Source organism: Rattus norvegicus, chromosome 10 (genome assembly GCF_036323735.1).
Source record: "Rattus norvegicus strain BN/NHsdMcwi chromosome 10, GRCr8, whole genome shotgun sequence".
NCBI classification, from domain to species: Eukaryota; Metazoa; Chordata; class Mammalia; order Rodentia; family Muridae; genus Rattus; species Rattus norvegicus.
In genome coordinates, this window is record NC_086028.1 from 27,526,982 (window position 1) to 27,554,644 (window position 27,663).

At 37.8% G+C, this 27,663-nt stretch overlaps 1 protein-coding gene across 4 annotated transcripts in view; it reads left to right on the top strand.

The window, feature by feature from the left end:
- Gabrb2 (gamma-aminobutyric acid type A receptor subunit beta 2) overlaps positions 1-27,663 on the top strand; it is a 219,554-nt gene that overhangs the window by 88,855 nt on the left and 103,036 nt on the right. For all 4 annotated transcript variants that reach the window (XM_006246127.4, XM_008767635.4, XM_039085275.2 and 1 more), the window contains one exon: positions 24,253-24,335. In XM_006246127.4, the coding sequence (XP_006246189.1) occupies positions 24,253-24,335 (83 nt within the window). The remainder of the gene's footprint in view (positions 1-24,252; positions 24,336-27,663) is intronic.

The following is a 27,663-nucleotide window of genomic DNA, read 5'->3' on the forward strand; positions in this document are numbered from 1 at the left end:
GATGGATTCATAGATACCTACCTCACAGACTTTACCTTGAGGAAAATAAGAGATCCTTTATCCTGAATTATGTGCAAGTTGATGGATTAAGGGTACCCCCAAATAACACTTTTCAGTGAACTTGCATGAAGTCACAGAATAAAACACAGTCATAAATCAAAGCATTTTAAAAATGCATCTGTGAGTGGTACAGCAAAGAATGAGCAACTACGCACTGATTTTTGTTTGTTTGTTTGTTTATTTGATGAAATTATTCACTATAAGACAGATGGAAGCTAATAGTTTGTGAAATTAATGAATTCCAACAATATTAACTTGTTAATTTAAAGGATGATAGGTTAGATACAGAAGTGATAAAGAATTTCTGTCAAAACAACTAAAGAGATCCCAAGATTATTTGACCTTTTTCTATAGTATTTTCACAATTAACATCATGACGTTTTAGCTAGTTAATTAGTCTTCAGAATTTTTATATAGATGTTTCTTTTTCTCTAGGATTTTAGATCAGATAAGGGTAAGTTGGCTGAGATAGTCCAGTAATGGTTTTATGATAATACTTTAGTCATTTTGCCTCTAGATACACTTCCTATATATTAAGGAAAGCTGCTTTTTTCCATGAAAAACATGAAATTCTATTTCATTGAAAACTTCACGAATTTACTTATGGTACTTTTGTTTAAACATATACAAAGACAAATAATTGTGTATTAAATATGGATTCAAAAAATATGGCACATCTACACAATGGAGTACTACTCAGCTATCAAAACAATGACTTCATGAAATTCATAGGCAAATGGTCAACTAGAAAATATCATCCTGAGTGAGGTAAATCAATCACAGAAAAACACACCAGGTATGCACTCACTGATAAGTGGATATTAGTCAAAAAGCTTGAATTACCCAAGTTGCAATCCACAGACCACAGGAAGCTCAAGAAGAAGGATGACCAAAATGCAGATGTTCCCATTCCTTCTTAAAAGTGGAAAAACAAATATCCATAGGAGGGGATATGGAAGCAAAGTTTAGAGTAGCGACTCAAGGAATGGCCATTTAGAGCCTGCCCTACATGTGGCCCATATATATACAGCCACCAAAACTAGATAAGATGGATGAAGCAAAAAAAAATGCATACTGAAAGGAACCGGGTATAGATCTCTCCTGGGAGACACATCCAGAGCATGTCCAATACAGAGGTCAATGCTAGCAGCAAACCACCGAACTGAGAACAGGACCCCCTTGGGGGATATTAGAGGAAGGATTGAAAGAGTTGAAGGAGCTTGCAACGATGCCAACCAACCAGAGCTTCCAGGGACTAAACCACAATTGAAAGACTATACATGCACTGACCCAGGGCTGCAACTGCATATGTAGCAGAGAATAGCCTTGTTGGGGCACCAGTAGAAGGAGAAGCCCTTGGTCCTACTGAGGTTGGACCCCCAGTGCAATGGAATATGGGGTGGGGCAGTATGGGGGATGTATAGGGGGAATACCCGTATGGGGGAGGGGGAAGGGGAAGGGGAAGGGAGGGAATGGGAGCTTATGGACAGGAAACGAGGAAGGGGAATAACATTTGAAATGTAAGTAAAAAAATATATCTAATAAGAAATTAAAAAAAGAAAAATAAAGTGAAGTGAAAACTTAAAAAATATGAAGAATAAAATAAATATGTTTTTGAATATGATACTCACATGGACTCATCTTTCAGGAGTTAATTCATCTTTCAGGCAGTTAATACATAGTCAATAACTAGACTTGGAATTAAATTTAACAAAGTTGAAGGGATGATTAATTTAAAAATAATCAGAAATTGAAAATAATTGGAAAAAATATTAGCAGAACTTTTATTGTTTCCTAGTTTAGTAGGTGATATCTATGAAAGAATTATTTAAAAAATCACAAAAAGTTAGTAAAAGTAGTTTGGCTACATCACCTTGAATATTATATTCTTGTTTCTTAACTCATGGATTTGTGCTTGTTTTCCGTTATTATGACAAAATACCTGAGGCAATCCTGAAAAGGTAGAAGGTTTATTGAGTCTCTGTTACGAGTCCACAAGTTGGCCTGGAGATCCAACCTCTCGAAGGTCTCAGTGCTACATTCTAGAAATCTGAGATTTCCTGAAAACATGTTTATTCCCTGTAATTATGTAATGTGCCTATTTATTTTACTAAAATGTAATGACATAATATAAATCATATCAATCTTATAATAACTTTCTTGGATGTGCCTGTGAACAATTGCAATTATCATGGCAATATATTCTAGTTTTTATTTCTTTTAAATTTTTTAAATAATTTTTTCTACAATTTTAAAAGGTTGTCACAATGCATAGTGGCCGCTTTCACTGCCTATCTGTTTCACCCTTGTCTCCCCTCCCTAAGGCCCACAAATGCCTCTTTCACGTTCATTTCTTTTTCTTTTATTTTGTACGTTTTGTCTGACTGAGTGGGGGTTTAGAGCTATCTGGTGGAGTCTGGTGAGCTCAGCAGGGTGTAGCAAGAAGAGAGAGTGAATCCCTGTCTCCAAGAATTTATCAATAACTAATAGTTCATGATAAAAGCAGGGCCGCATAAAACTCTCCTCCTTCCTTATCTGATGTTGAAAGGAATGGTTTTCTGTTATCCCACTACAAGGAAATACAGTGAGTTGATGATTAGTGTTGTATTAGGTCTAGAGAATTGCAATGTTCAGATCTTTACTCTATTTTACAGCTCAGGTATTCTGCAAACCTTCTTCCTCTATGGAACATTGGGCCTTAGAGAGAGAAGTATAACTTAGCTGGTCCAAAATTATTGCTTATTCTCTGCATCTTGGGTGGCCATGAGTCTTTGAATTCACTGCTACATGCTTTGTAAACTGTTATTTTTTGTTGTTATCTATTTTTTATATTTTATTCACTCCACTGCTTATTTAAGACTCTAATAAAGTACAATTAAAATTTTGGGAACATTCATCAAGATAATTAAGGTTGTATTGAAAATTCATAGATGTTCTGACTCTTGGTTCACACTGCCCCACATTGTCTAGCATAAATGCTTTACCTCTAAAGTGAAATAGATTTGTCTTTGGTCATATCCAACTGACTGCCAATTAGGGTTAACCACTTAGACTTTCAGAGGCTTATTTTCCTCAAGTATAAAATTACAGAGTATATTAAGTGCTACTTAGCATCAGCCCTCAGAACTGATCCAATTTATGTAAGTTATTTTCTTTGGCAAACATAACACCTTTGAATATTGTACTATGTCCTTTTTTTGTAAATGATTCTTGGTAATTTTACACATAAAGACAATATATTTAGATCATGTCTACATATCCATTATCTCGCATCTCCACCCAGGTCCCCCTACATCTTCGTACCTTCATGTCTTTCTTTTTTAAAATTAGGATCCACTGAGACTAAATAGTGCTTATCATGTACACAAGGGTATAGGGCATCATAACCTGTAGCACCGTCAAACAGCAATTCGCTATATCACTGAAGAAAACTGATTTATTTCCCCTCTCCCAACATATATTAATAAGCAATGACCCTTAGTTAGAGTGGGGGAGGGAAATTTTCCTTTTAATCCTGAAATGTTGGTTGACTTGGTCCTGTGCAGGTCTGATGTAGGCATCTACAACTGCTGTGAGTTCTTGTGGCCATTTCATGTTCAGAAGACATTAATTTGCAGCCATCTGGTTCTTACAATCATTTCATAACTTTTTCCCACATTGCCTGAGCCTTGGTGAAGGATATGTGTCATACATGTCTTGTTTAGAGCTAAGAACTACAAAGACACTTATTCCCTGATATGTGGTCACTTGTGAGCCTCTGTATTAACCAAGAACCACTGCATAAATGAGTTTGTGCGATGAGTGTGAAAGCTGTACCCAGATATGAATAGATGGTAGTTAGAAAGAAACTTGATGTTAGATCCCCTTTGCAAAATGATCATAGTAGGGTCTTTGAGTTCCCCAGCAAAGATTCTTACTCAGGCATGAGTATCTTTTCTCTTTTAGGGTAGACATTATAGCCTGTTGAAAAGCTATAGTAATCCCCATAAAAGAATGCTTCAGTTTTAAATTTTTTATTGCTTATTTATTTCTAGGAAGTGAAATGTAAATACTGGGAGCATTGAGCTCTGTGTGCTGTGTAGAAATAGTTTCCAAATGCAGTGGTCTTAATATCATCTGTCACTGTATTTTCTTCTCTCAGTATCTCCTATTGCCTGGTATTTCTCTTGCGGATGATTGGCATTAGGTAATTATTAATCTATCTCTTTTTCTTTCAAGTAGAGGAAATCTGAACTCTTTTGGGTGGAAGCTGGGGAAAGGCAAGAAGGCTACAGAGAAAAGAAGCCTAAAATCAGTTGTGCCACAGTGATATAATGGGCCTTAACCATTAACAAATAATTCAGAACCAATGACCCTTTAGCAGCACTGTAGTGTTCTACCACAAATGTCTTAACTATTCGGAGACTCCAGCAAGAACAATGTTATAGACATAAAATATTGAATCTAGTTCTTTGAGAATTCCCCTAAATTATTGTGTGTCACATATGTGTTTCCTTAGCTCTTGCAGTTACTAAGCATGTGTTGAAATACTTTGATATTAAGAAGCTATGTTAAGCCTTTAGATATGCAACTACATTGACAAACTTTAGTAGACCCTACCCATTTTTTTCAGATAAAATTCTGTTAAAATCAAATTAGCAAATATATGCTGCCACTTTGAATAATTTACACATTGTCTTCACTCTTCAGTTGCTATAAATTAACAGGTAGAGAGTCTGTCTACATGAACCAGAAAATATAGATCATCCTTGCACAAGAGTTGCTCCCATCCCATCATACTGATAAATGAGCCTATTCTGTACACATCATCTCCAAGAAAAGAAACCTGCTCATCCACCCCGGAGAGCCATCTCATCATTTACAGCCTACTATCGGCAGAGTCATCTTTCTCTTTAACCTAAATCCTCAGAGCCCTTCCTGGTAAAATTTATGGGTAAACTTTTCTCCTTAGTCTACAGTGGACCATGTGAACAGCTGATCATTGCTCCACTGAGCCCTCTCCATGAATGGAGGCGGGTGTCATCCATCAGTCTTCCCTGTACCCAGGTAGAACCACAGAGTTTCTGCTGCCACAGGGATCCATGGTTTTTCAGGCTGCAATATCCAGTCACACACTTCACACAATCATGAATTCATCTACCTTTTCTTCTCTTCTGAGAGAAGGGAAAGGGTCAGAATTGCAACAAACACAGAGGCAGGATAAAGAGGGAGGAAAGATCAATCAGGGCAAGTGTTGGTTAACATTGACAACCTTTCTTTTCTTTCAAGCCTCTTCTCATCTCACAATGGGGTGAAATAAACTTGACTCATGACTATTGTCTTCTGATATCGTCTGTTTTTAGTTCTCCCTTCTTCTTGGGATAAAATATGGAAAAATTTCCATTGTGTCTTTCCTGTAATGTTTTAAAATTATTTGGGGGACTTAATATAATTTCAGAACATAGATATGTTAGCTAGCATACATTTTGTTTTATTTTTTTAATTTTGGGGATTATATTCTGAGATTATAATATAATTACATTATTTTCTCTTTCTTTTTCTTCTTTCAAACCCATTTTTGATCTCTTACAAACGATGGCCTTTTTTCATTATTTGTTACATACAGATATGTGTATACAGAATATACATATATATTCTGAGATACAAGCGGCTCAGAATGTCATGTTGCCCATATGTGTTTTGGGGAATAGATCATTTGTTACTGGATAACCAATTTGTGTGCTCTTCTCAGAAAGACTGTCTCTCCTGTTCCTAGCGTTGTTTTGTTTTTGTTCTTGTTGTTGTTTTTGGTTTGTTTGTTTGTTTTGTTTTGTTTTGTTTTCCAGCAGTTGTTTTGTAGCTTTGAGGTCTCATGGGCTTACCTGCTCTGCTTAGGTGCATCTACTGTCCTGGTTCTGCTCATACTTAGGCGATCATAGTGGGACTCTCTGGCTTTGGTTTCTCACATTTCTGGGATATACAATCTCACAGCAAACTCCTTTACTTTCTGGTTCATGAAATCTCACTCTTTAACCCAAGATGGTCTGTAACTAACCACTGCATAGCCCAGGCTGGCTTCAAGCACATGGCAATGATCCTGTCTCAGCTATCTTTGAAGCACAGATGCTAAATCTTTTTTTTCTAAATCTCTATTTGTGACCCTTTTTTGTTTCTTTGAGATTCTTTCTAATGTTGAGCTTTACTTTTTAAATTTTTTTATTGGGTGTTTTTTATTTACCTTTCAAATGTTACTCCCTTTCCTGGTTTCCTGTCCATAAGCCCCTTCTCCCTGCCCCACTTCTTCTATAAGGTCCCCTTCCTAACCACCGATATTCCCACCGCCCCACACTGACATTCCCCTACACTGCCAGCCTTGGCAGGACCAAGAGCTTCTCTTCCCACTGGTGCTCAACAAAGTCATCCTCTGTTACATCTGCAGCTGGAGTCATGGGTCTGTCCATGTGTACTCTTTGGATGGTGGTTTAGTCCCTGGGAGCTCTGGTTGATTGGTATTGTTGTTTTTATGGGGTTGCAAACCCCTTCAGCTCTTTCAATCCTTTCTTTAATCCTCCAATGGGACCCTGTTCTCAGATCAATGGTTTGCTGCTAGCATTCGCCTCTGTATTTGTCAGGCTCTGGCAAAGCCTCTCAGGAGATAGTGATATCAGGCTCCTGTCAACATGTGCTTCTTGACTTCATCAATATTGTCTAGTTTTGGTGGCTGTATATATGGGCTGGTGGGGCAGGCTCTGAATGGCCATTCCTTCAGTCTCTGCTCCAAACTTTTCTTTTTTGTATCCTTCAATTTATTTTGCTTTAATTAATTACTTAGGTAAGTTTATTGCACATTGAGTCATCATTTGAAGACATGGAAACTTTTTTTTTTGTTTTCCCTTATTTTTAAACACCCTCTTATTAGACATGTTTTAGAGGGACTAGCAATCACTGGACTATTTCATAATGAGGCAGCATATGCTGTTGTTTCCCTTTGTCACAAGCTGTAAGGGGCTCTCTTAATTTCGGTGGCTAAGATACACATACCTTCCCACTCCTCAGTTCAAACCTCCTACCCTTCTAAGTAGATGAACATTCTGAAGAAATTATTTCTACAAACCAGAAGCAAGGTTCCTTATTGCTTTGGGGAATGGTTCTAACTCACAGGATGATGAAGTATTTGGGGCTGCAGGACCATTTTCATACCATTTTTCTCCCCATAGGATGTTGCAAGTCACACAGCAGGAGGCAGTCATGATAGAAGTTAAGAGACGGTTCCAAAACTTCAGAAGTTCCATTTTCTTTTATTTTCTTCTACACTTCTGGATATGAGAGGGTTGCTGGTGTCTCGAGTATGAAACTGTATTATTACTAGTGGTGCATGGATCATTATATCTTTCATGGTTATTTAAACTCATCTCTTATCACTTTCTTTATACAAAATCCTCTTGAAAATTACAAAAACAAAATTACTGACCTAATATGTGAAGATTGCTTAGCAGTGACTTGCATATCCAAGGCTGTCCTTTATTTTCCTACTTAAGTAAAGATGATTTTGCCTTTGGGATCCTCCTATCTCTATTTCTTGAGTGCTGGAATTACAGGAGACACCACAATACCTGGTGTGCAAAGTTCTGGTCTAGTACATGCTGGGCAAGCATTACAGGAAATGAAACTATATTCTCCACTCTGTTATTTTATTTTTTCATAAAAGTATATATTATATTTGCATTAGTAATGATAAGAATCTCAATTTACCTTTGCTGTCACTATTTCTTCTCTGGGAACGAAATGACAGTTTGTCAAGGAAATAATGGCACCACATTGTTTTCCAGGAAAAAAATGAAGTCTGTGTTCTAAGCATAAACAGTGTATCAGTATGACATCTTGATGGGCTTAAGAAGTCAGTATAAAATTTAAGCATATAAATCAGATACAGTGTTTATTGATTATTTTATTTATTTACATCTCAAATATTGTCCCCCTTCCCAGTCTCCCTCTGCAAATTCCCTTCCATATCCCTTTCTCTTGGCCTCTAAAAGGGTTCTCCCCTACCCACTCACCTATTCACTACCTTCCCCCTATAGCATCCCCCATCACTAGGGCAATAAACCTCCACAGGACCCAGCACCTCTCCTCCCATTAATGCCAAATAACACAATCCTCTGCTACATGTGTAGCCGGAGCCATGTATACTCTTTGGTTGTTGGTTTAGACCCTGGGAGCTCTGAGGGTTCTGGTTAGTTGATATTGTTCTTCTTATGGTGTTGCAATTCCTTCAGCTCCTTCAGTCTTTCCCCTAAGTCTTCCATTGGGCTCTCTGGGCTTAGTCCAAAGGTTGGCTTTGAGTGTCTCTGTTTTAGTCAGGTGTTGGCAGAGCATCTCAAAGGACAGTTTTTCTGGGCATCAGCAATGGGTTTGGTGTCTGTTGGTGGAATAGATCCTAAGGTGGGGTGGTCTCTGGATGGCCTTTCCTTCAGTCCCTGCTCAATTTTTTGTTCCCAAATTTCCTTTTGGAAGGAATGATTTTGGGTTAAAACTTTTGAAATGGGTATGTGGCCTCACCTGGGGGTGGGGGACTATGCCTATCAACTGGAGGCAGTCTCTTCAGATTTTGTCTCCCCTCTGTTGGGTATTTCTACTACATGTGGGAGTCTCTCACACCCCCGATATCTGGGACTTTCTAACGGTTCCCCTCCACACACCCCACTGCTACATATTTCTATTCATTCTCCTGCAGTGTTCTTTTTTTCACTCATTTGGCAAGAGATAAAGACATTCTACACAAATAATGGCAGAAAAGAAACCAATGTGCAAGAGAGGTACAGCTCTGTGAAAATGGATGTCATAAACTGTCAAGAATCTCTATGAACAAGAAAAATAAGGACACTTCCTAAGCAAAACTACAAAGTACAGGGAGAAATAATTTACAATTAAAGAATTCAAACTGATGTTAAAAATAGAAAGAAAATCTGATAATCACAGCTTTCCAAAGACAAAATGGTTTCCTTTCAGAGAGCTTGAATTTCAAGTCCCTGGAGATTTGTTAGGACAATAATTACAGAGATCACAAAGAAAGAACTCGTTTATCTAAAGGGCATTTGCATGGATGTCACTCAACCTATTTTTTGCTTTAAAATCCATAATTAATTGACATTTTTTCATAAACTTTTTTATCTGAAAAAAATGTTTTTATTGGATATTTTATGTATTTACATTTCACATTATCTCCCATCCCCCCTTCTCCAATACCTGTGGTCCCCTCCCAATTCCCCCTCTCCCTGCTTTTATGAAAATGTTCCCACTCCTACCTCAACACATTGACATTCCCCTATACTGGGGAGACAAGCTTTCACAGGACCAAGGACTTCTCTTACTACTGATGCCAGACAATGCCATCCTCTGCTACATATGTGACTGGAGCCATGGGTACTCTTTGGTTGGTGGTTTAGTACCTGGGACTTCTGGGGAGTCTGGGTGATTGATATTCTTGTTCTTCCTTTTGGGATGCAAACCTCTTGAGCTCCTTCAGTCCTTTCTCTAACTCCTTCATTGGGGTTCCCTTGGTCAGTCCAATGGTTAGTTGCAAGCATCCACATCTGTATCAATAAGGCTCTGGCAGAGTCTCTCAGGAGAAATCTATATCAGGTTACTGTCAGCAAGCACTTCTTAGCATCATCAATAGTGACTGGGTTTGGTGGATCCACAGGTGAGACACTCTCTGGATGGCCATCCCTTCAGTTTCTGCTCCACTCTTTTTTTTTTAATTGAGTATTTCTTATATACATTTCGAGTGTTATTCCCTTTCCCGGTATCCGGGCAAACATCCCCTCCCCACTCCCCTGTCTTATGGGTGCTCCCCTCCCCATCCTCCCCACATTGCCGCCCTCCCCCCAACAATCTAGTTCACTGGGGGTTCAGTCTTAGCAGGACCCAGGGCTTCCCCTTCCACTGGTGCTCTTACTAGGATATTCATTGCTACCTATGAGGTCAGAGTCCAGGGTCAGTCCATGTATAGTCTTTAGGTAGTGGCTTAGTCCCTGGAAGCTCTGGTTGCTTGGCATTGTTGTACATATGGGGTCTCGAGCCCCTTCAGGCTCTTCCAGTTCTTTCTCTGATTCCTTCAACGGGGGTCCTATTCTCAGTTCAGTGGTTTGCTGCTGGCATTCGCCTCTGTGTTTGCTGTATTTTGGCTGTGTCTCTCAGGAGCGATCTACATCCGGCTCCTGTCGGCCTGCACTTCTTTGCTTCATCCATCTTGTCTAATTGGGTGGCTGTATATGTATGGGCCACATGTGGGGCAGGCTCTGAATGGGTGTCTGTTTTAATCTTTGCCTCTCTCTTCCCTGCCAAGGGTATTCTTGTTCCCCTTTTAAAGAAGGAGTGAAGCATTCACATTTTGATCATCTGTCTTGAGTTTCATTTGTTCTAGGCATCTAGGGTAATTCAAGCCTTTGGGCTAATAGCCACTTATCAATGAGTGCATACCATGTGTGTTTTTCTGTGATTGGGTTACCTCACTCAGGATGATATTTTCCAGTTCCAACCATTTGCCTACGAATTTCAGAAAGTCATTGTTTTTTTTTTTTTTTGATAGCTGAGTAATATTCCATTGTGTAGATGTACCACATTTTCTGTATCCATTCCTCTGTTGAAGGGCATCTGGGTTCTTTCCAGCTTCTGGCTATTATAAATAAGGCTGCGATGAACATAGTAGAGCACGTGTCTTTTTTATATGTTGGGGCATCTTGTGGGTATATGCCCAAGAGAGGTATAGCTGGATCCTCAGGCAGTTCAATGTCCAATCTTCTGAGGAACCTCCAGACTGATTTCCAGAATGGTTGTATCAGTCTGCAACCCCACCAACAATGGAGGAGTGTTCCTCTTTCTCCACATCCTCGCCAGCATCTGCTGTCACCTGAGTTTTTGATCTTAGCCATTCTCACTGGTGTGAGGTGAAATCTCAGGGTTGTTTTGATTTGCATTTCCCTTATGACTAAAGATGTTGAACATTTCTTTAGGTGTTTCTCAGCCATTCGGCATTCCTCAGCTGTGAGTTCTTTGTTTAGCTCTGAACCCCATTTTTCAATAGGGTTATTTATCTCCCTGCGGTCTAACTTCTTCAGTTCTTTGTATACTTTGGATATAAGGCCTCTATCTGTTGTAGGATTGGTAAAGATCTTTTCCCAATCTGTTGGTTGCCGTTTTGTCCTAACCACAGTGTCCTTTGCCTTACAGAAGATTTGCAGTTTTATGAGATCCCATTTGTCGATTCTTGATCTTAGAGCATAAGCCATTGGTGTTTTGTTCAGGAAATTTTTTCCAGTGCCCATGTGTTCCAGATGCTTCCCTAGTTTTTCTTCTATTAGTTTGAGTGTATCTGGTTTGATGTGGAGGTCCTTGATCCACTTGGACCTAAGCTTTGTACAGGGTGATAAGCATGGATCGATCTGCATTCTTCTATATGTTGACCTCCAGTTGAACCAGCACCATTTGCTGAAAATGCTGTCTTTTTTCCATTTGATTTTTTGTCTCCTTTGTCAAAAATCAAGTGACCATAGGTGTGTGGGTTCATTTCTGGGTCTTCAATTCTGTTCCATTGGTCTATCTGTCTGTCTCTGTACCAATACCACGCAGTTTTTATCACTATTGCTCTGTAATACTGCTTGAGTTCAGGGATAGTGATTCCCCCTGAAGTCCTTTTATTGTTGAGGATAGTTTTAGCTATCCTGGGTTTTTTGTTATTCCAGATGAATTTGCAAATTGTTCTGTCTAGCTCTTTGAAGAAGTGGATTGTTATTTTGATGGGGATTGCATTGAATCTGTAGATCACTTTTGGTAAAATGGCCATTTTTACTATATTAATCCTGCCAATCCATGAGCATGGGAGATCTTTCCATCTTCTGAGGTCTTCTTCAATTTCTTTCTTCAGTGTCTTGAAGTTCTTATTGTACAAATCTTTTACTTGCTTGGTTAAAGTCACACCGAGGTACTTTATATTATTTGGGTCTATTATGAAGGGTGTCCTTTCCCTAATTTCTTTCTCAGCTTGTTTCTCTCTTGTTTTTCTTCTTCTCAGAGGAAGGCTACTGATTTATTTGAGTTAATTTTATACCAAGCCACTTTGCTGAAGTTGTTTATCAGCTTTAGTAGTTCTCTGGTGGAACTTTTGGGATCACTTAAATATACTATCATATCATCTGCAAATAGTGATATTTTGACTTCTTTTCCGATCTGTATCCCCTTGACCTCCCTTTGTTGTCTGATTGCTCTGGCTAGAACTTCAAGAACTATATTGAATAAGTAGGGAGAGAGTGGGCAGCCTTGTCTAGTCCCTGATTTTAGTGGGATTGCTTCAAGTTTCTCTCCATTTAGTTTAATGTTAGCAACTGGTTTGCTGTATATGACTTTTACTATGTTTAGGTATTGGCCTTGAATTCCTATTCTTTCCAGGACTTTTATCATGAAGGGGTGTTGAATTTTGTCAAATGCTTTCTCAGCATCTAATGAAATGATCATGTGGTTTTGTTCTTTCAGTTTGTTTATATAATGGATCACGTTGATGGTTTTCCGTATGTTAAACCATCCCTGCATGCCTGGGACGAAGCCTACTTGATCATGGTGGATGATTGTTTTGATGTGCTCTTGGATTCAGTTTGCCAGAATTTTTGAGTATTTTTGCGTTGATATTCATAAGGGAAATTGGTCTGAAGTTCTCTTTCTTTGTTGGGTCTTTGTGTGGTTTAGGTATAAGAGTAATTGTGGCTTCATAGAAGGAATTCGGGAGTGATCCATATGTTTCAATTTTGTGGAATAGTTTGGATAATATTGGTATGAGGTCTTCTATGAAGGTCTGATAGAATTCTGCACTAAACCCGTCTGGACCTGGGCTCTTTTTGGTTGGGAGACCTTTAATGACTGCTTCTATTTCCTTAGGAGTTATGGGGTTGTTTAACTGGTTTATCTGTTCCTGATTTAACTTCGATACTTGGTATCTGTCTAGGAAATTGTCCATTTCCTGCAGATTTTCAAGTTTTGTTGAATATAGGCTTTCATAGTAAGATCTGATGATTTTTTGAATTTCCTCTGAATCTGTAGTTATGTCTCCCTTTTCATTTCTGATTTTGTTAATTTGGACACACTGTCTGTGTCCTCTCGTTAGTCTGGCTAAGGGTTTATCTATCTTGTTGATTTTCTCAAAGAACCAGCTTTTGGTTCTGTTGATTCTTTCTATGGTCCTTTTTGTTTCTACTTGGTTGATTTCAGCTCTGAGTTTGATTATTTCCTGCCTTCTACTCCTCCTGGGTGTATTTGCTTCTTTTTGCTCTAGAGCTCTTAGGTGTGCTGTCAAGCTGCTGACATATGCTCTTTCCTGTTTCTTTCTGCAGGCACTCAGCGCTATGAGTTTTCCTCTTAGCACAGCTTTCATTGTGTCCCATAAGTTTGGGTATGTTGTACCTTCATTTTCATTAAATTCTAAAAAGTCTTTAATTTCTTTCTTTATTTCTTTCTTGACCAGGTTATCATTGAGTAGAGCATTGTTCAATTTCCACGTATATGTGGGCATTCTTCCCTTATTATTATTGAAGACCAGTTTTAGGCTGTGGTGGTCTGATAGCACACATGGGATTATTTCTATCTTTCTGTACCTGTTGAGGCCCATTTTTGACCAATTATATGGTCAATTTTGGAGAAAGTACCATGAGGAGCTGAGAAGAAGGTATATCCTTTTGCTTTAGGATAGAATGTTCTATAAATATCTGTTAAGTCCATTTGGCTCATGACTTCTCTTAGTCTGTCTACGTCTCTGTTTAATTTCTGTTTCCATGATCTGTCCATTGATGAGAGTGGGGTGTTGAAATCTCCCACTATTATTGTATGAGGTGCAATGTGTGTTTTGAGCTTTAGTAAGGTTTCTTTTAAGTATGTAGGTGCCCTTGTATTTGGGGCATAGATATTTAGGATTGAGAGTTCATCTTGGTGGATTTTTCCTTTGATGAATATGAAGTGTCCTTCCTTATCTTTTTTGATGACTTTTAGTTGAAAATTGATTTTTTTTGATATTAGAATGGCTACTCCAGCTTGCTTCTTCTGACCATTTGGTTGGAAAGTTGTTTTCCAGTCTTTCACTCTGAGGTAGTGTCTGTCTTTGTCTCTGAGGTGTGTTTCCTGTAGGCAGCAGAATGCAGGGTCCTCGTTGCGTATCCAGTTTGTTAATCTATGTCTTTTTATTGGGGAGTTGGGACCATTGATGTTGAGAGATATTAAGGAATAGTGATTATTGCTTCCTGTTACATTCATATTTGGATATGAGGTTGTGTTTGTGTGCTTTTCTTCTCTTAGTTTTGTTCCCAAGACGATTAGTTTCTTGCTTCTTCTAGGGTATAGCTTGCCTCCTTATGTTGGGCTTTACCATTTATTATCCTTTGTAGTGCTGGATTTGTAGAAAGATATTGTGTAAATTTGGTTTTGTCATGGAATATCTTGGTTTCTCCATCTATGTTAATTGAGAGTTTTGCAGGATACAGTAACCTGGGCTGGCATTTGTGTTCTCTTAGGGTCTGTATGACATCTGTCCAGGATCTTCTGGCTTTCATAGTTTCTGGCGAAAAGTCAGGTGTGATTCTGATAGGTCTGCCTTTATATGTTACTTGACCTTTTTCCCTTACTGCTTCTAATATTCTTTCTTTATTTTGTGCGTTTGGTTTTTCATAAACATTTTTAATGACATGAATCCTATTGCACCACAGTTTTGAGGACCAGTATCTGCAACCTATGGAATATGGTTCCATGCATAAACAAATGTCTTCACTTAAAGAATAAAAGTTATTCAGATAGACTGAATTCAGTTCAGAGACAGGAGTAGTGCTGTCCTAGCCCCAAGCAGATAGAGAAAACTGTCTTTAGAATGTTTATTGGAGAGGAAATGATACCTATTCAATGTAGAAACAAGGAAATTACGAAAGAAAAGAGTCAACTAGATCTTCATTGCATTTTAAATTAGATTCCTTGAGACAAGATTTCTTGTAGCCCAATGAGGTCTGAAACTCAGTATATAGCAACAGTTGTGTTTGTACTTCTGATTTTCCTGCCTCCACCTCCCCTTGGTGAGAATAATACATATATACCACCAAGCTTAGTTTTATGCAATGCTGGGGATAGAATTCAAAGATCTATGTTTGCTAAGCAAGTACTCTATCAACTCACCAATGTGCTATACCTCTTTTATGATATTTTAACTACTTCAATATGCACTGATGTAACTTCTTAAAAGCACACAGACTTACACTGCCTGTATTGCTTCTTTAATTTCTTATTGTTCATATATCGAGAAAAGATTTCTTGTTTTTTCCCATTCTTCTCAAGAGTGTTTTACCACATCATGTGTCTAGATCAAAATTCATGTCAACATTTATGTGTGTGTGTGTGTGTGTGTGTGTGTGTGTGTGTGTGTATACATACTCATGCACATTCAAATATACACAAAAGCCTTTTGTCCTGCCAAGTTACGAAGTTTGCTCAACATCTCTATATCACTGTGATTTCACACCAATTCACTAAAATGACATTTCAGGAGCCAAGGTTAAGTAAGTAGGTTTTGTTTGCTGCAGTCCAACAATCCTTCAGAAACATTATACCAGTTTGTAGTCCAAACCACAGCACCCAGGAGGCATCCATTTCTATGCAGTCCAGATACCATCTTTTTCATTTTTGTGCTGATTGTTTAAACAATAATAACCATGCCTTTGATATACATGCGTGGTTGCTACTTGTATTAAGCATTGCTCACATATCTTTATGACTACTTAGCATACAATCTAGAAATAGTAAAAAGTACCATGTAGCTAAAACCATTTTACTGTGAGGTCAGGTGACAGAAAGCCCTGAGATGGTAGCATGTATAGGTTTTATTGGAATCAGAAATGAATTGCCTGTATGTTATACATGACAGCTCATCACAGATGCAGGTGTAGTGCTTGGGAACTATGTATGATGATGTGATAACAGTGGATCACTTAGAATTTTTGGCCTTACGAATTCAGCAAGATTCTATGAAATGGGAGATAAATGAAGGAATGAGAAAAATGAGCCAAAGGTATTTTTCTCTTTTGTCAAGTTTGCCTGGCATAGTCTATGGGTGCATAATAGACTATGAGAGGCTGGTTAATGGCCACTTCAGTCCTACCACAGATGATCTTGCATGTTTCCTGGGAGACTAACCATGGTGGGATTGCTGCCATACTGCATAGAACACAATTCGAAGTCTTCCTTTAAAAACAACAACAACAACAACAACAACCCCTCATCTAGCTTCTCTGCACTGTTGATGATCCCAAATAAATACTTCTCAAGGTCAGGTTCTAGAGAACCCAGCCTTAGTTAGACAATGCTTGAGTTGAGTCTAGGGGGGGAGAGAGAGAAATCCTACAAACATCCAGAATCTTAATAGGGATAGATAGCATTAAATGAGGCGAATTAGCTGGGTGGGGGAACACCCTCTTAGTGGCAAAGAGGAGGTGCATGGGGTGCGAGGTTCATGGAGGGGAGACTAGGAAGGGAGGTAAGAATGGAAATGTAAACACATAAAATGATTAATAAGTTAAAAAAAAAGGAAGAGAATACACACAGGAGGTGAGCAGTAGAGAACAAGTAGCACCATGTTAGCTAGGCAGCGGGAGAGGGTGCTTTAGAAGGGCTGTGATGAACAGATACCAGAATGACAGGTAAGAGATGTTTCCTTTAAGGAAAGGGATGTTCATGATCTTACCTCCAAATTCTCAAGGTAGAGAACTCCAAAAAGGAACTGTTCTAATTTTTGACAGCATAACTGTTAGCGCCTCTGATTTTAAATACATTTCTATAATGCTTTCTATCAGTCAAGAACCCAACAGGAAACAGATGGTACGCCGAAAGTGGGATAATTTGAGGAGGCAATAAAAGAACTATTTACAAAGAGTTGAAAAAAAACATTCCTCCCTAACTACACAGCATCAGCAGGTTGCCACCAGCGCCCTAGGATTCACTTTTCAAAAGAGAAGGGAGGACTAGATGGGCTATGGACTGAGCAGGGAATGAGGGTAGCATCCCTGGATTTTAACTTCCCTCTGATCTCAGATTCATGTCCTGTTCTTCACTCCCTGGGTCAGACACCAGACTTAGAAGAGATTGTGAAGTCCAAGTAGACTAGTTTTCAAGAAGCCAAAATGCAGGGATTGGAGTTAGAGGGTACAATCGGAGAAGCAAAAAGTAGGCTCCCACCTGTGTAGTTCGTGTTTTAAACTATACTTGGAAGGGACCAGAAAGAAGTGAGGAGGCACAGCTGTAGTTAGAGGTTTGTCTGTGCTAGTCAAGTCCTCACACATCTGTTAGCTATTTTTACAAAACTGAATAAGCTAGCTGTGCTGGCCCAAAGCTTTTAGCACTCTAGAGATAGAGACAGTCCGCTGTGACTTTGTGGACAGTCTGGTCTACTTAACAATATCTGGACTAGCTAGGGTTGAACATATATATATATATATATATATATATATATATATATATATATATATACATACATATATATGTGTGTGTATGTGTGTGTGTGTGTGTGTGTGTGTGAGAGAGAGAGAGAGAGAGAGAGAGAGAGAGAGAGAGAGAGAGAGAGAGAGAAACTGATGACTTTTTCTGAAATGGTAGATTTCTGATGTGTTATATAGAAAAAAGTAGTTGATTATTTTCGTGAATATATTATCAAAAGCACCCAGTATATTGAGTCATCATTGTGAATAAAGTTCGATTTTAAAATAATTCAGAGTTCCCACTCTTTTTGTGTGCCCTTCCCCTTTTAAAGAAATCATAGCTCCATTAGACCTTCTACTGTGATATAAAATCAAATTTCAGTTAAATGATGATCAAATTAATGGATGTTTACTTTTTCTTGTGCCTCTCCTCTTGATGTAAATTTTAGAAAGAAAAAAATAAGAGTATGAGATAAGTATAGGATTTATAGGTGAGACCACAAAGACGATAGTATAGGGAAGATGGGAAAAACAGAGAACAGAAGGCAAATGGGAACCTAGGTTGGGACATTTACATTAATGTTTGTGATGAAGTGTCCTCACAGAATAAGAACTTGCTAGAGACTTCTAACTGTGTTGCGGAAGCAGGCTTTTTATTTAGGGAAATTTCTTAAATAATAATGTCTGTGTTTGTGGCAGAGATCTGGGTAGCCCTTTAATGGTCACAGTATCTTTGCAGAGCATAAGATTACGAAAAAAAGATTGAAAGAGTCGCAGAAGGCCAAACATCTGCAGAAGAGCACAAATAGCTCTAATCTGAAATGCATGAATTATCAAATGGGAACTTGAGTGCCAGCAATCTTACTTTTCTGGGTGATTACAAAGTTGAGCATAGTAGTGCATGTGACTCAAAAGAGGACTTCAAAGGAGCTTTTAAAAACAATTACGCAAGAGTCTTGGAGATTTTGCTATAAGCACAAGGCCTTTGGAGTGGCTAGAAAGGCAGAAAAAAGTGAGGAGGACCTTCAATCAGAGGAGAGAGAGTATTAACAGAGACTCCTTAGGGAGAGGCTTGCATTTACTTGTCTGTGGTGGGCTAATCTACATAATTGAGTAAAACAGAATAAACATCAGGGAAATACAACATTTGCATGTGTGGGTAAAACAGAACGACACCATCTCAAGGTCATACCATGAATGTATGAATACAGGATCCCAGAAAGAATAAGCTCATTCTGAATATATGTAACAGTCTTCTGAAGAACCAACACCACACTGTCAAGGTTATCTATCTATCAAGTTAAGTATCATTCTTAAATATGTGGACTGTTAAGTCAATTCCTGCCGGGAAAAAAAAATCCCTGTTCTTCCATTTACAGTGTGTCTCTTAAAACATCCTCCACTACTTGTGTCTGTTAGATGATAATAATAATTAGACTTAAATGAGAACTGTCTGGGTGGTATTAATAGTATCTATACCTTATTAGTAACTGATAAGTTAATATTATGTGGTTTTTACATCAGAATTCTACTTAAGAAACCACCCATGTCCTTTATCTATATTCTTTTTAATCCACAAGATGTAAGATCTGATTGAGTATGAGTTAGTGTGAAAGATTAATTTTGTTTCCCAATGAAAGTCGCCATAAGATACAGAATGATGTGATGTCAAATACGGTAGTACACCAAGAAAGACACTTTTAAAGAACCTTTAAGGAAAGAGAATTATATGAGGTCTTTGGAACATTTTATAATTAGTTAATATCCTAAACAACTTAAATTTAGAATTTCTCTGTGTTGAAATTTTAATATGCTTGTTTGAAAACTTCAAAAATTGATTCATGTTTGGGTAATTGACTTCATTAAAGACTTTATTTTTAAGCTTCTGTGTGTGTGTGTGTGTGTGTGTGTGTGTGTGTGTGTGTGTGTGTGTGTGTGTGTGTGTATTTGTATGTTTGTAGGTTTATGCAATGCCTACATTGGAATCCTGGAGCTAAAGCCACAGGCAGTTGTGAGCTACTGGATGGATGTGCCTGATAGGAACTGACCTCTGGTCCTTTCCAAGACCAGCCTGCATATTTAACTTCTGAACCATCTCTCAATCTCCCTAGTTTAAAATTCTTCACTTTCCTTTGGGTATTTTGCCTATTAATACCAGAAGTTTTTTTTCCCTTGTGGTTATAATTGGATGTAGGTTTTGAGTAAATATATTAGTTGAGCAAATAAAAGCACAGCATGCATTAGAACACTGTGTTCTAACGAAGCATGGTTCAGGATGGGACATTTGATACTTTAAGCAGACAATGATATGGATAAAAACAAAATTTCTTGATGGATAAGTATGACATCATCTATTAAAGAATCAAAGTCATTTAAAAAATCACTTAATTCATTCTCTTACTATCTCTGTTTGAAATCCCACCCAGACTTTCATAGGCTATACACATGCGAGCATATGGAGTTTTCAACTCCAAAAATCATCTCTTAAAGAGTCTACTGCAAGGTTTAAGATTTGTCACACTTACTGTGAGCCCAAGTATTTCATCTTGCATCTGAAAAAGTGGTATTTGCTTTTGCTTAGTAGCCCTCTTTAGTTCCATTCATATTCTGAGTGGCATTTGTGCACTCTAAAACTACAAAAATACAAATTATAGCTTTGATACAAAATGTTGGGTTAGCTTTTATATTTCTTGATTTATGAGTGCCTTTAGTGAATCCTTGGGTAGTGCTGTATATTTAGATTTTTTTTTGCTCTGTGCTAATATTTTATGATACAAAGCATTATAGAGTGATAATAGCTTATGACTACCTTAGGAAAGGTTTATCCACAATCTCTTGTTCCAAATAAAACACAGACATTTCTAAGTAAAACTTTCATTCTTCAAAAGAGTTCAAATCTGTCGAAGGTGTTTACAATTAGACTGTTGGAGACTCTCCATTCATAAGGAAGGTGCTGGTTTGATTAAAAACTAAGGCTGTCTCCATATTGTTAAGTTTTAAAACTAAAATAGTCTGCATAATACTAATTTTATGTATGTTTTCAGGGTTGACGATTTGGTATTAGGTAACCAACTGGTGTGCTCTTTCCATGGGAAAACTATTTTCCTCCATATTCCTCAGTTGCCTGTAGTCCTTTGTGTAGGGTTGAGGCCTCATGGGTTTTCTTTCCAGTCCAATTTGGCATGTCGATTAGTGTCTTTGTTCAGTTCATGTTTTGAGGGTCACGTTGATGAGAGTTTATGGATGTAGCTTCTGACATTAGTTACTAGGAGACACAATCTCACAGAAAATTCTCTGATCTTTTGGATCTTGCGATCTTTAACCGGGGCATTTGTGTAACCGCTTGTAAGCATCTCTTCAAAGACATCTAGTAATGCTGTTGAGTGATTTAAGACTCATTAACAGTGCTAAGAATATTCATTAGGACTGAAGTTGTATCTGTTGCACTACTGTGAACCTCAGCCCTATTATGAATAAAACAGGCATAGATGCTTGCCACTGGCCTTTTCTGAATGATAGTCATAACAGGATACTTTCTTCACTAAAATGGTTTTGATTATTAAATTTATGTGTGAATTCTAGGATGAGTTATATTTGGTCCTTAATAACCATCACCTGAAAATTCTTAATTTGTCAATCAGTATTCACATTGGATCACGCTTCTCTGTTTTGTTTGGTGATTTATTATTATTTTAATTGTGAGTTAGTGACATATGTCAGGAACATGTCTTTTAAATCCAAATTAAGACAAAACATATGATTCCTGAACTCTGTGGGCACTTGAGAAATATCTAGATTTATGATATGCACACCCATATATAACAATGTCATATATTTATATGGTATCACTATTACATTCATAGTTATGGTTCTGGTAATGGACACACATGGGTATTTATATTTCCTCATCAGTGAAATGAGTTGTCTTGATATCTGCTTGTCGCAGATTAATACAAAAGTTGCAGAGCACTTTTTGAGTTATACGTGCCTCCCATTTATCATCCTACAGCCAGCTTGGTCAGCAAGTGTTTCCAGTAGGCGAAGAATGCTAGTAAATTATCTGAGGGGTGACTAGTCCTTGTGCACTTGATCAAGATTTAAAATGGATCCTTCCAGTCCCAGAGTTTTGACTTTACTCCAATAGAAGACCCAGACTACAAATATTAAATATAAAATGGCCACAGGATCTGCTAGCTTTCTGTGTTATAGTGCTAAAAACAGAAGTAAAGTAAAACAAATAAATAATATGAATATCATAAGAAAAAATTACTTTCTGTTGTTGTTGCTTTTGCTGCTGCTGTTTAGACTATGACTTGTATACCCCAATCTAGCCTCAAACTTATTATACTTGATCTTAAACTTCTGATTCTTTAGCTACAAGCCCTGTTTTATGTGGTACTGGGAATTGAACCCAGGGCTTCATACACGGTAGGTGAGCATTCTGCTAACAGGACTACAATGTCAGTCATCTCTCCTTTCACTGTATTTTTAAAACTTGAAGAAAACACATTGCCTTTTTCAGAGCTTCAGTAGGTTTGTTTTTCTTAGTTTATACAGTATAGTTCACGGTTATTAATTGCTATGAATATGTATCAGCAGAGCTGTGAAATACAAACTGCAGTATCAATTACAAATTTCACCTCAATTACACAGCTTGCTTTCAGTACTTGTTTTTCCCATTTTATAATTTCCCAAATTATAGTTATGTCCCTGTAGCAGTCTTGCCTTTTGTATTGGTTTATCAGACTAAGTAAGTCATTTCATCTAGTTTCTGAGGAGAGGAACCCAGTTAACGATTTTCCACAACAGCGCTCGGAGATAGTATGTCTACCATTTCCTAAATTTAATTTCCCTTTGTAATCTGTAGGTTAGAGGCAATTCAGAGTGTATCAATCTATAAAGTCTCACAAAATTCTAAGAGGAAACAGTGGGCCAAGAAAAAAAAATCCATCCAAGTACCATGTTACCAGATTGTTAAATGTGAATATTAACTTTAATGTAATTTGTAGAATTTAAATGCAACATAAATCTCATTGAAAGCTGTAAGAGTCAAATTGATAAAATAACTTTAAAATAATATTCTTCATGTAATTTAAATTGATTAGATTCCATTTATTGTTAACCCTACAAAAGGAACATCTCTAACTTAAGACACAGTACCATTTTCAGTCAAAACAGAGGTGAAGCAATAAAAGTCTTCCACATGTAAAGACTTATAACGAGCAAATCCATCTGGTTGCCTCATTATAAATTAATTTTTCCTCATTCAGCCGATATTTATTGAATGCCTTTGCACTGAATTGAACAGAGTCTATGCCCATAAGCAGGTTAAATTTTATTGAAAGAAAAAAAAAAGACTCTTCTGAGACAACAATTAGCAAGCTAATTCCAGATTGTGGTAATTGCTTGACAGCAGTGAACAGAAAGTTAAGATAGAGGCATGTCTTAAAACAGTCACCCTGGATAGGCTGTTCAGAAAGAGCTTCTCTGATGGGGAAGGATGCATGCTGTAGACATAGAGAACAAAGTTGATGGCAGAAAGACATTGTGAGAAAAAACAATAGAAGAAGCTAATAGGAAAGAAGAGAAACATAACATGTGAGAAAGAGTCGGACAAAGTCAGAGTTTGGATTCTCTTAGAATAGTCATTACATTTTTAACAGATGAGATCTACTTTATTGTTTTGTGTGCATGATAGAATTAGGGACACAAATGGAAAGGTCTAAGGCCCAGCTCCTGCACTGACTTGTAGGGGAAGCAAGGGGGACAGACTCATAGGAGAAAGTGGGGTAGTAGATAATTGAGGCAGAGTGACCTGCAGGACTCGCTAAATAAAGGGAGAAGTCAGCAAGAAACCTTCTCTGGGAAGCATTTTTGTACAAAAGAAAAGAAAACTAAAATTAAGAAACTTCATTATGAATAACCAATTACACATTTCCAGTCTACCCCTTGGGTTGTCAGATTCACCCAAGTATCTTCCTGAAGTGTGGCTACATGGATTCTTGGTTTAGTTCTACATGACAGAGGTAGAGTTTGGAAAGTGTAGTCTAGACTCTTTCCTCCAGAATAGAGGTCTGTCTCATTTTTCCACTTCTAACTGAGCTCTGAGCTCCTCACGATTGTGCAAAAGTAGGTTGGTCAAATCCAAAAATATGAACTTCCATGCTTCGTTGTCTTTCGAAGTAGCCAAGAGAACATCAGGTTATTTAGAACAAAATGATCAGGCATAGATAGAGGGCTAATGTGTGCTGTCTGTTAATGAGGATGCTTACCAAGTACAGTGTGATTTTTTAAGCATGAAAAATGATGGATCCAAAGTAAGGTTGGTAGAAGATTAGACTTTAGCATTGTGCAAAAGGATTAAGTAAAGCAAAATGTGAGAGTCATTGGAATGTTTTTACCACCCAAGTCACCTGAGATACAGCTAGAACAACCTCACCCCAAAGATGTTCTGGAGACTTGAAAGAATTGCCTTTGAAACACATCTGGTTGATTTTGGTTCAAGCCATTCGTGACCCATTGGAGACTTAAATAGTCCACTCTCTTCAGAAGCCAGAAGCATTGTGGAGAAGAATGATTTTTGAAAGATGATCACTCTCTTTGTGGATGCTCAACTGAGGATTCAGTCTCTAAGAGGGCATTTTTTGTTGGTTGTTTTTGTTTCTTCTCTTCTGCACTTGGATTTAAGCACTAACAACTCACAGTGCCATTTCTCTTCTAGAATCACAACTACAGCTGCCTGCATGATGGACCTAAGGCGGTATCCACTGGATGAACAAAACTGCACGTTGGAGATCGAAAGCTGTAAGTGTCTGTGGATCCAGCTGGGCTGACCTCCTGGTTTGAGGTTCACCTCAGGCACAGGCTTGCTAAGCAGGATCATGCCTCAATCAATGGTCTTGGCAAAGTTGCTAGAGGAGTATTTGCAATTTGATCCAGGCAAACAACTTCAAACAGCTTCTCCCCACCTTAATGCTGCCACCTTCTTACATCCACCTCTAAATCCTGGGGAACATGTTTAGTGAAAAGTGTGATTTATCAATCAAAATAGTACTAACACTCTGGAAGGAAATCACAGGCTAGTCAAGCATTTGAAGTATGAAATTGGTGTAAAGGGTTAAGACAAACCTGAGGGGGAAAATGTGAAGGTGACAGCATGTGATAAAATGTCCCCCAGTTGTCCTTGAAACTCATAAATGCTATCCCCTATAGTTGATAAGTTAATGTCGGATGGAGCCATGAAGACTGATTGTGTTATGAAGGTCCGCCGGGCTGTGGATTTTGTTTGCTTGTTTTTGCTTTGAAACAGGATTGTCAGTGCTAGAAACTTAGCTTTGTGCAGAAGGCCAAAGGCCATACAGTAAGCTAGACTTTGTGTGTGTGTGTGTGTGTGTGTGTGTGTGTGTGTGTGTGTGCGTGTGTGTGCGTGCAAGCATTTAGGTATGCATGTTTATTCTATTTATGATACTAATCTGTTTTGTAATGTGTTTGCTTTTTGGCACCATGGATTTCATGACAATGAATTTGTCATCTGCCCTGCTGGAAGAGGGGCTAAATTGATGATTCTGTAATCTTTCTGCATTGCAGACATCACAAAGAGCTGGTTTAAGGGAAAGAAGAAGCTGGTGTCTGCTTTTTTTTTCCCACAAATGCTTTGGAACACTTTTGTATTTTATCCCAGTCCATAGTTAGAAGTAGACAATTTTAACTCAGTGTTCAGTACACCAAGTAGCTGGACTGTGAGATGTGTCCTGCCTTTGAGAAAAATGTTAGCTATGGTAAGCAGCATGAGTCCAGCACTGCTCTGAGCAGACAGAGAGCATTTATGAAACTTTGTGCATATTTGTACTCATTTTAAAAAGACAGCTCTAGGGGTAATTAAATTTACACATGCTTATAAAGAAACTAATTGCACCCTTAAATTCTAACTCATCATTATTCCCAAATTGGTTTTTTTGCATTATAAAACTAGTTAAATTTAGCTGGCCTATAGGATTTCAATGATTAGTTTTATGTAAATATCTTTGAGATGGAATGGTGTGTTCCATGTGCTAAACTTATGGTACAATACTTCTCAAAGACCAAAGCCTTAGGCAGTTTCAGATGCTCAGTTGTAAGATTTCTCGGAAAAAAGTTAGCTTCTGACACTTTATTTTATTATGTTTTTGGAGGTAACATTTTACTGGACTCATAAAAAAATCATATTTATGAAAGGATGGAGAAATTATAATGATCTCACTTCAAGTTCTTTGTTGTATTCTCAAAACAAAACAAAAAACCCAAAAAACAAACAAAAAAATCTGGTTTGTTTTAAAGAAGGAGTATTAGCAGAAACAGGTAATACTCAAGGGTTAAATTACAACTTTTACATTTACATAATACATTATCTCAATGTACAGTTCTCATTTCTATTTCAAGTTGCCCAGCGAAATGAAGTAGTTGGTAATATTTCTGTATTTATACCTAGGGAAACAGAATCAAATAGGTAAAAGTGGTATCTCTCCAGTATCCTGTAGCCCTTAAAGAATCAGAAGAGCTTGCTGATGTAATCATAAATCATTGCTATGTCTTAGGAAAGACACTGATATTGGATGACCAGATTAAGTTATCCCTTTTCTCAATTTCCCATTCTAAATGGTCTGTTCTAAAAATGAATTGGTACTTGTAGATTGATCCAGACTGCTAATCATCCTTGTAGAAAATGTAATCTGATGCAGTCTTAACAATGCATAGGATATGAAAGCCTTTTTACTTTTACATTTTGTTGAATGTGCTCAAGTTCTAACCCGTAAACAAGTGGTTTATAGAGGGTACCTGACACCTCGTCATATCCACCTTAGTCAGTGTTTCCTTTGGAAGCCTGGGGAACCGTTAGTCTCGCTTTTCCTTCTATCCATCTTTTCTTCCCTTTCTTCCCCACCTTTTTTTCTCCTCCTGTCTTTTCTCTTCTTATCTCTCAATTCAAAATGGCCCCAATACTATTGTTAAATTATGATGATCTCTCAACACGTTGACAGCAAATATCCCTGGCTCAGTAAAAAGGCATAACCTGTCTCTAGAATGTTTGGAGTAGGAAGCATGAACAATGAATTCACCCATCCATCCATCCATCCATCCATCCATCCATTCAATAATTACTTTCTTCATTAAACACTCATTGGACACTAATTACTTACTGTGCTAAGCAGCTAAGCAGGCTTATGGACATAATGGAAAGAATAAAATGCAAATAATAAATTAAATAATATTGGTAAATTAAATACTGTTGGTAGGATAAAGTACTTAATTATTTAAGTTAAACAAATGATACTTAGAACAAACCATAAAATCTATTTCGAGAATTTTAGGTGGTCAGTATGGACTATCTAGGTCATGACTACTACAAGGTCAGCATCACCTTATAATATAATCCTCCTAGAACAGAGGAGACGGTGAGCAGATGGGTATCTGGACTAAACGGATACAGTGATGGGGGCCATTTTGGAATATAACTAGAAGAGTCGTTATAGCTTCTTCAGTGAACTAGGCAAGTAGCAGCTGCTATTCTTCGAATTATTGTTTACTGGCCATACAATACTATTATGTTCAAAGATACTGAGATAAACAAAGCACCATTTCAGTGTCATACAAAGACTAATGATTCTCTAGACAACACCTACCATTGATATTATCAAATTATCCCTATAATATTGGACTTAATTAAACTCACAACCCTTTATGAGAGAGATTTGGCAATTACAACCACTGAAGAAAATGTCAACAATATACAGAACGGACATTTTAAAGACACAGTAGAAGAAACCGGAATTGCTGTTGCGTAGACTCATTTATCTCGAGGAAGGGACCTTGGAGCTAGGGAGGGATGCATGTAGCATTTGAACGGGAGAGTTGTTTTTCCGATAATCACTGCAAGACTTCCTCTTAAAAATCTTGACTGTATATGACCTAGAGGGAAAAATAGATCAGTGCTACAAGATGCCAAAAGGCAATTTAGGTCAGAAAAGTTAAAGAAAAGCTTTAGGCAATTGTAGCTGGTGAAAATCAAATGGGTGGCTGTATTTTGCGAGACCATTTACTGGGTGTGAAGAAATTATTTTACTGAGAAAGTGATGAGATTAAATAGTTTCTGAGT